The sequence below is a fragment of the Octopus bimaculoides genome, chromosome 30 (assembly GCF_046866305.1).
Source record: "Octopus bimaculoides isolate indiv1 chromosome 30, ASM4686630v1, whole genome shotgun sequence".
In the NCBI taxonomy this organism is placed as follows: Eukaryota; Metazoa; Mollusca; class Cephalopoda; order Octopoda; family Octopodidae; genus Octopus; species Octopus bimaculoides.
In genome coordinates, this window is record NC_142957.1 from 16208438 (window position 1) to 16218915 (window position 10478).

At 35.3% G+C, this 10478-nt stretch overlaps 1 protein-coding gene across 2 annotated transcripts in view; it reads left to right on the forward strand.

Annotated features, from left to right (window-relative positions):
• Window positions 1–7127, forward strand: part of LOC106884447 (melatonin receptor type 1A) — a 51724-nt gene extending 44597 nt beyond the window's left edge. For both annotated transcript variants that reach the window (XM_089345975.1, XM_089345976.1), the window contains exon 2: window positions 1994–7127. In XM_089345975.1, coding sequence (XP_089202101.1) covers window positions 4023–5555 — 1533 coding nt within the window. In that variant the 5' untranslated portion in view covers window positions 1994–4022 and the 3' untranslated portion in view covers window positions 5556–7127. The remainder of the gene's footprint in view (window positions 1–1993) is intronic.
• The last annotated feature ends 3351 nt before the right edge of the window (window positions 7128–10478 follow it).

A 10478-nucleotide genomic window follows, 5' to 3' on the forward strand; every position in this document is an offset into this window, starting at 1 on the left:
TCCTGTTTGTTTGCAGTCTTTATTGCACCTGAACATCTGCCACAAACAAAAACTAACTTGCTAGTTAACCTGCCTTTGATGTTGCTGCACCTCTTATGTGTCCATAGCTTGCACCGGGTACATCTTATAGAGTTACTACCTACTCCTTTTCTACATACTGAGCAGGGCCATCTACCTGAAGGGGTTTGTGTTTTATCTACCTTCCTACTTATTAGGATTTTGGTTTTAGCTAGGTTGACTCTAAGGCCCTTCAATTCTAGACCTTGCTTCCACACCTGAAACTTCTCCTCTAGTTCTGATAGTGACTCCGCAATTAGGGCAAGGTCATCAGCATAGAGGAGCTCCCAGGGGCAACCTGTCTTGAACTCCTCTGTGATTGCCTGGAGGACTATGGTAAATAATAGGGGGCTGAGGACGGAACCTTGGTGGACCCCTACCTCTACCCGGAATTCATTGCTGTACTCATTTCCAACCCTCACCTTACTGGCCGCATCTCTGTACATGGCTCGCACAGCTCTCACTAGCCATTCTTCTATCCCAAGTTTCCTCATTGACCACCAGATAAGGGATCGGGGGACCCTGTCAAAGGCTTTCTCCATGTCCCCCTTATAAACGCTTATGAAATTTATACAGAAATATTTGCTTAAAATAACATATTTTTGCATTTATTTATTTAACAGTATTTAACAAATAGGTTTATTGTCAATTAAAAGATTTCGATAAAAAATATATATAAAATCAAATTGCCCATAAAAAGTATTTGCTGTCTACGGACCCCCTGTCTTGTCCTTGCAGACCCCCTGTGGTCCGCAGACCACAGTTTTAAAACCCCTGGCTTAGGAGAAGCCTTTCTTTGGTGTATATATTTAACTCCTGGATGGGATGCTGGTCTGTTGCAGAATTAGACATTTTTGAAAGCTTGGATGGACTTGAGCAACGTGAAATGAAGTGTCTTGCTCAAGAACACAACACACTGCCTGATCCAGAGATCGAAACCACAGTCTTAACTGCTAAGCTACATGCCTCCGCAAAGATTAATTCAGAGAGATTACAACTTTCTTTGCATGCAAAGACGTAGAGGTAAAGTGAAAAACTATTGTAAAACATTCATGGCAGACTAGGAAGATATCTTCCTAAGAAGATGAGGGAAAAAAACACTAATACAAATGGCTTATTAAACATCAAAGAAAAATTGTTTTCTGTCTCCGTAGAAACCGGAAAATATACAAACGAAACTACTGTGGAAGATGGCTGGAAAAACAAACAGAACACAAAGCACAACAATGGAAATTATGAAAATAAGAAACAAATAAAACCATGTTTAAAATGGAGTTTCAGGAAGAAAGCCATGTAAAATCTGTGTCAACAGCATTGCTTGTATTCCATAGCATTTAGCTTTTACTGGTTTCAATCATTGAATTGCGGCCATGCTGGGGCACTGCCTTAAAGGGTTTTAGATGAACAAAGCCATACCAGTAATTATTTTCTTTTTAATTTTGTAATTATTCCATTGGATTTTTTTTCTAGTTGCTAAACTGCTAAGTTATAGGGATGTAAACAAACTAACACCGGTTATTATTCTATATCCTAATTATTATCATCATCATCATCATCATCGTCGTCATCATCATCATTATTTTATATCATCATCATCATCTTCATCATCATCACCATCATCCTCCTCATCATCATCATCACCCTCCTCATCATCCTCCTCCTCATCATCATCGTCATCATCATCATTATTCTATATCATCCTCATCATCCTCCTCATCATCATCATCCTCCTCATCATCATCGTCATCATCATCATCCTCCTCATCATCATCGTCATCATCATCATCCACCTCATCATCATCATCGTCATCATCATCATTATTCTATATCATCATCATCATCATCATCATCATCATCATCATCATCAATATTATCTTTATTATTATCATCATTATTATTATTATTATTATCATTGTTGTTTCCTTTCTCTTTCCAGAGCAAACTCCTCCAACGTTGCCAGAGGTCATCCGGACAATATCTTTTTTTTCCTGCGACTGCATTTTCTACTTTTTTTTACAACACCTGGTTCCTTTCCCTCTTAGAAACCAATTCTTAACGTTGTTCTTGTTCTTGTTGCTGTTGCCGTTATTTATAGTAAAAAAAAAAGGAATAATAATAATAATAGTTATTATTATTATACTAGTTGTTGTTGTTGTTGCTGATTTTCAGGCTTTTTTTTTTTTTTTTTTTTTTTTTTTGTTTCTTTTGGTGTTACCAAATGTCTTGAAATCAAAGTGCAACGACCACAGAAAATGAAGACACAGATATGTGTCTTCCGCTTCTTGTAGATTAATCTAGAGATTAAATAATCCAAGGATTTCATTTATATATCTCATTTTATCTGGGGGTTTTTTTTTTGTTTTGAGGTTTTTAAAAAAAAATTTTTTTTTATTTTTTAATTTTTTAAAATTAAAAAATTTTTTTTTTACGTTATATGAGGTTGTCAGAGATACGGCTGCTGGATTAATAAGCTGTTAGAAATTACCAGAACAACAACAACAACATCATCATCATCATCATCATCATCATCGCCAGCAGCAGCAGCAGCAGCAGCAAGAACAAGAACAAAACGAGCAGGTGCGACAACACGGCCACCACTACCAGCGACTATCACCTCAACAACAAAAATGCCTCTACGTTGTCATTGGGTGTGCTAGAAACAACAGTTACGCTCTCTTTCGAATCCCACCCTTCTCCAGATACGATGTGTGACTACGTAGTCCTGTAGAGTCTTCATATGAAAAAAAAAGGGTGTGATGTGTGATGAAGCTTAAAACGACGTAGATTAAGTTAATAATGGCCAGCAGAATCAATACTTAATTAAACGAATGGATCAAGGAAGGATGAAGACAAACATTATAATGATCGTTATCTTAATGGGGATCACGGTGATGATAACGAGAAGGGGAACAGCGATTACTTTGTGAGCACCAAACATAACAAAAATATAAATACATACATACATACATACATACACATATATACTCGTGCACACACATATATACACACACACACATATATATATACACATGCACACACATATGTAACTGAGGAAATAGAACTGCTCAAAGTTTTCTTTAGATTGTGCTTTTTTTCCTGACATATAGACAGCTGACTGAATATATATATATATATATATATATATATATATATATATATATACTTTATTTAAAAGCAGCAGAAATATAACAGAAGACTGTTCCTTGGAGTTTCACGTTCCCGCTCATCGGACAGTTTTGTTATATATAAACAGTTTTGTTACATATATATATATATATAAACATATTTATTATATGCCAGAGAAGCAGTATTAGGTCAAAATAGCAATCTGTGCTTCATACTTGATGCAGATACATCATAGAAAGCTATATTAACTGTGGTATCTGTCTGGAGATATCTCTTCACAGATATCTCAGAAGTATATCAATAGCAGACAGAAATCATCCAGCATTTATGGTGGGGTTGTTACATGCACATTTCTGCTTTTCTGTGCTTTATCAGCAGCAATCATTCACTTGCAGTCACATGCCAGGACAAAAACATATATAAAAATATTAATATATAAACATTTGCTGGGTATCAACCATAAATAGAAGTTTGGAAGGTAAAACAGCACAAATGGAATGATGGAAATAAGAGTTGGACAGATGGAGCTCATGAGAGGTTACTACAGGTAGACAAAAGTTCAAAAGGTGGTGATGAACATTTTATAAATAATCAAAATATAAAGTTACGCATAATGAACAGTATGCTGCATAGAAGAAATACACACATATATATATATATATAATTCATTTTCAACTGCAGAACACGAAGTAAATAAAGCTATAAAGACTAGTGTGTAAACATTGAGTTAAAAGTAACAATTTGGGTAAAATGAACCTTTCTTACATGCCTATAAACAGATAAATATTTACAGACACACATATACACACGCATACATATAAATATATACATATATATATATGCATGTATATATACACGCAAATTATATATATTTCTATAAGAGTCCTATGATGACAGTATATGCTACAACCCAGTTTCAAATCATCGTTCCTCTTTCCAGCCGTTACAATAACACACCTGGAGTCTGTAAAGCCGCTGTTTTAGAGAAAGGAGACAGAAAAGAAGGAAAAAGCAAAGAAGCAAGAGTAGGAGTGGGCAGAAGATTTGGAGTGGGAGGCTATTGTAGAGGAGGAAGAGGAAATAGAGGTGAAGAAAGAAAGGGAACCGGTGCTTGGCTACAAAGGAGTAGAGTAGGTGGAAGCGGAGGGGGAGAAGTTGGTGCATTCAGAATGGGAAGATTATTGGGATCAGATGAAGTTGGTGGTGGTGGTGGTGGTTTTGCTAGTGATGTTGCTGTTCTTGTTGGTGGTGGTGCCAGTAGTACAGTGACGTTGGATAATAGTCACAATGTTGTTGCTGCTGTCAGCGGTGGTGTTGTTGGCGTCCGCGATGACAGCGGAAGCAGCTTCATGGATGATGGAAATTTCTGGAAAGCTCTCTCCACTAATCAGACCTCAGAAGAAATCATCCCGTCTGGGATCCTTTATGCTGGCGGTGTCGTTATGCTTTTGGCCACTGTGGCCGGACTCTGCGGCAATTTGGTCATCCTGGCAGCTTTGTGGAACCGCAAACATATGAAAAACATAATCAATATATTTGTCACTAGCTTATGTATCAATGACCTTATGAACCTGCTGCTTAACAACGCCATGGTAACCGTGTCCTATTTTTTCAGATCCTGGCCCAGCAACCTCTTGCACTGCGAGTCGTTGGCACATTTCACTGTGCTGTTAATGGGTTGCTCGCTGTGGCACACGGGACTCATAGCAGTACACCGCTTCCTTGTGGTCGTTTGCAACCAGTTCTACATGACGATGTCAAAAAACATTTACACAGCCTTCGTCTTGACTTTCTCAAGGGTTGTACCGTTGTGCTTTCTGTTGAATCCGGACCTCGGCAACATGGTCAAATACGAACCGAAACTGTTGCGGTGTCTGATCAAAGAGGAATTTGTACTTTTTAAAACGCTGGTCAGTGTCGTTCTTATGATTATACCATCCATCCTTGTGATTGTCTGCTATGTGGCAATTTTCATAAAATCTTACATTGCTTCTGCCGCATTACGTTCAAGTCAAAACAGTGAATGGTTACGCCGTGAAATACAAATTACCAAAATGTTTGGTATTGTCTTCTTAGTAATTTACGTTGGGTATATTCCTTATGGAATAATTCGCAGCATTGACCGCCAGTTACAGTACAGCGGCAGTGTATATGCTGTTATAACTGTGCTGTACGCGGTCGCCAATACAGTCAATCCGCTTATATATGGTGCCATGGACAAAAGGATTTACAGGGCTTGTGTTAACATGTTTTGCACTTCGAAGAGGCAGGTTCAAATACAGGAACAGGTGCAACTGCATTCACAGCGAAACGAACTTGCTGATACAGGATTAAATAACATAAATGAAACCAAAAAAATATCCAGTTGCTGAAACCAATGAAAAAACTAAGAAAAAATGAAAAACAAGAAAAAAGATAATAATAATAATAATAATGATTTCAATGGTTTCAAATTTTGGCAAGGGGCCAGCAATTTTAGAGGTGGGGGTAAGTCAAAAATATCAATTCCAGTACTTGACTGGGATCTTAATTTCATTGACCCCTGAAAAGATGAAAGGTAAAGTCGACTGTGGTTATATTTGAACTCAGAACCTAAAGATCTTGGAAAAAATTCTGCGGAGTATTTTTGTCCATCCAGTTGTTGAAATAACAAAAAAAAAAAAAAAAGAAAATAAAAATTGTAATGGTCATGTATTTTGGCACAGGGCCAGCAATTTTATGGGAAGAGTAATTTGATTATATTGACCCCTAACACTCAGTGGTACTCTATTTTATTGTCTGCCCCTCCCCCCACAAAAAAAAATTATGAAAGATAAAATAAACTTCAGTGGTATTTGAACTCAATGGAAAATGCCAAAAAAAAAAAAAAAAAAAAATGCAGCTAAGTATTGTGTCCAATGTGTTAATGATGTCGCCAGCACATTTTCATTGGAAGAAAAAAAAGAAACGGATGGGAAGAATCAAATTAAAAAAAAGAATGAGATTTAAAAGAAAAAGCAAAAAAAAAAAAAGGGGAAGAAAAAGAAAATTTAGAAAAGAAATTTATTGAAATCTAAAAAGACAATAAAAAGACAAAAAAAAAAAGAAAAGAAATTCTATGAAAAGGAAAAATAAAATTTTACAATTCTAAAAAATAAAAATGAATTTAAAATTTAAAATAAAGAAAAAAAATAGAGAAAGAAAAAAAGACAGTAAAAGATGAAAGACAGAACTCTAAACAAAATAATAATAATAATAATAATAATAATAATAATAATAATAATAATAATTATAACAAAAAGACTATTGAAGGAATGAACAGACAGGTTAATTCGTGAACAAATAATTTGATTAATGAAAAAACTAATTAATTAAAAACAAATTGATGAACCAGTTAATTAAAATCATGAAAATCAAATTAATAATTGTCATGCTAATTAATGGTGTTATTTTCTTAATGGAATCATGTGCATGTACATGTATGACATTAGTTTGTTTTCTTTTGTTGTTGATGTTGTTGTTGTTGTTGTTGCTGTTGCTGTTGTTGACGATGATGATGATGATGATGACGTTGCAGATTCATCTCAGCGCTCGATCAAGTAAGACCCATGGTTATTATAAGTGTGTTCCAGCCATGACCATTCCTGTTGATGAAGTTAGCTAGCCCCCTTAATCATGTGGCCTTGGGTTCAGTGCCAGTGTGGCACATGGAGCAAGGTCTTCTACAACTATGGCCCCGAGCAGACCAAAGACTTGTGAGTGGATTTGGTAGACAAAATCTGGAAGACGTCTCTCACTCACACACACACACACACACACACACACACAAGGTACATTCCAGAAGTTTTGCAACATATCTAGGAGAGGAAGTTATAACTGTCCTAGATTAAATAGCTGAAGGATAAAAATTAATCAAAGGACAACCACATGGTTCTGGGTTCAGTCCCACTGAATGGCACGTTGGACAAGTGTCTTCTACTACAGTCTCGGAGCAGCCAAAGCCTTGTGAGTGGATTTGGTAGACGGAAACTGAAAGAAGCCTGTCATGTTTATATACATACACACACACACACACACACACACATATATATATATATATATATATATATATATATATATATATATATATATATATATATATATATATATACACACACATATATATATATACACACATATATATATGCATATATTCGTGTGTGTGTGGCAGTGTTTGTCCTCCCCACCGTCACTTGACAGCCAGTGTTGGCATGTTTATGCCCCCCGTAACTTAGTGGTTTGCCAAAAGAGTCAGATAAAATAAGTACTAGGCTTACAAAGAATAAGTCCTGGGGTCGATTTGTTTGACTAAAGGTGGTGCTCCAGCATGGCCACAGTCAAATGATGGAAACGAGTAATAGAATAAAAGAATAAAAGAATATATACACACATGCACAAACACACACACATTCATATATATACATACACACATACATATATGTGTACACACACATACACATACTTACAAATACATACATATGCATACATACATATATATACATACGTATACAGACATATAAATATGTACATACATACACACACACACACACACACACAATGTACATACATTCATACACACACATACATCTATATATACTTACATTCTTACATATATACATACATTCTTACATATATACATACATACACATACATTCATACATACACACATTCTTACATACATACATACAAAAATACATACATACATACAGCCAGAAATACATACATACATGCATACACACATGCACATATATATACATATATATATGTGTGTGATTTTTACTCTCTCTAATTTCCGGTCGTTTGTACAAAAGCTAGACATTCACAACATGGATTAATCTCAACTTAATATTACATTACGTTTCTGAAAGTCCCTGCATTTTCACCTCAGGCTTGAAACATTCATTTACACAATCGATTGCTGTCTGCAGAGTAGATTTGTAGAAATGGCTTTGTGGTTTACAGAATCATTCCCATTTTATATCCACTTACAATAACTACTGGTCATTGTGTTATTCAGTGTCAGATTTTCCTTGGAAGATCTGTTTCATTTGTCTTGTCCTTTACAATTGCTTTCATTGCTTCCGATCCATCCAAATTTAGTCCTATGCTTTCTACAATCATATTCATGGACACACAATAAAAATGTTTGTTGCTTTTCTTATATATATATATATATATATATAGGAACTAGTTTCGGATTTAACAAATTCTTACCATTTGTCTATTCCTCATCAGCCTGATTTGTAATGTAACCGCAATCATCAGAATCGTATACAGAGTTGCCCTCTGAATTTTTTTTATATATATATAATCTTTCTTTCATCTTTTATCTTTTACTGGTTTCAGTCATTCGACTGCGGCCATGCTGGAGCACCGCCTTTTAGTCGAGCAAATCGACCCCAGAACTTATTCTTTGTAAGCCTAGTACTTATTCTATCGGTCCCTTTTTTGCCAAACCGCTAAGTTACGGGGACGTAAACACACCAGCATCGGTTGTCAAGCGATGGTGGGGGGACAAACACAGACACACAAACACACATATATATACATATATACGACGGGCTTCTTTCAGTTTCCATCTACCAAATCCACTCACAAGGCTTTGGTCGGCCCGAGGCTATAGTAGATGACATTTGCCCAAGGTGCCACGCAGTGGGACTGAACCCGGAACCATGTGATTGGTAAGCAAGCTACTTACCACACAGGAAAAAAAAAACATTGATTTTGTATTTTATTTAAGATAACATGTGAAACAGTCATGAAATCAATGAACCTAACTCTTGCGTTACCATATTTCTGTTGAAAAACACTACCTTCATCTGACTGATTTTGAGAATCATGAAGAATTTGGTAAAATAACTCGGAATTAAACTGGTATTTAGAACATAAATTAACCTGAAATTTTTAAGGAAAGTTTTAATTCAATAGGAGCTGTTAATAATAATGAATTTTGTGAAAACAAAATTGTTGGTATTAACCCTTTAGTGTTCACATTATTCTACCATAATTAATGCTTTTTTATCCACATTGTTTTGAACTAATACTGCATTATCTTGTAGCTATGAAATTTTGACGAGGTAGCTGTTAATTCTTAAAATGATATTGTAGGGTTGGTGTGAAAGACTAGATCTGGCCAGTTTGAACATAGAATAAGCAGAATACTTTTGGCCGGATATGGCCGGTTTAAATGCTAAAGGGTTAAACTGGTATTTGAAACAGAAATTAGCATGAAATTTTGAAGGAAGATTTTAGTTCAGATTACCTTAACCCTTTTCTTTCCAAAATATCCTACATTTGTTTCAATTAATTTTGAAATAATGACGAATTTAGTGAAACAAATTTTGTAATTATTAATCTGGTGTGGGAAACGTAAACTAACATGAAATTATGATGGAAAGTTTCAATTCATATCACTTTAATCCTTTTCTTGTTATATTCCTATTGAAATACTCTGCATTAATTTTCAAAAACATTGAAGATAATGGAGAATTTAGTAGAAACAAAACAGTGATTATTAAAATGGTGTTTAGAATATAAATCATCATGAAATTTTTAAAGTGTAGAATTAATGGAATATTCTAATTTCTCTGACTTTAATTCCATTATGAATAAATACATTGATTATAACTGATCTAAACAAATGCCATTCTGCTGAAGAAAAGCAAAGAAAAGGAATTAAAATGATATGAGCAATTTGCCATTAGAATTCATACAGACTTTAAAGATTCTCAACAAAAATTAGATTTTTCTAAAAGCAATTCCTAATAATTCAAAATTTTGTTATTTTTTAATTCTTTTATTTTTTTTATTTGTTTCAGTCATTTGACCACGGCCATGCTGGAGCACCGCCTTAAAGGGGTTTTAGACACTAAGACTTATTTTTTTAAGCCTGGTACTTATTCTATCAGTCTCTTTTGCTGAACTGCCTAAGTAACAGGGATATAAACAAAACAACAAAGGTTGTCAAGACGGTGATGGGGAGGGGGGGACAAACACAAAAACTCACACACACACACACACGTGTGTGTGCGATAATTTGGACTTATAGGGATATGTTGATTAGTGTGTTGTAGCGTTGAGTAGAGCACTGGCACGGTTTCGGTTACCCGGTGCCATCCACAATTGGGGTATATTTCCGTAGGATCTACTTCAGAAACAGCCTGCTTGTGAAACTAACATGCAAGTGGTTGAGTACTCCACAGAATGTGACAAAGCCAGCCCTTTTAATTACTGGTACAACTCATTTTTGACAGCTGAGTAAACTATTAGATGAGATC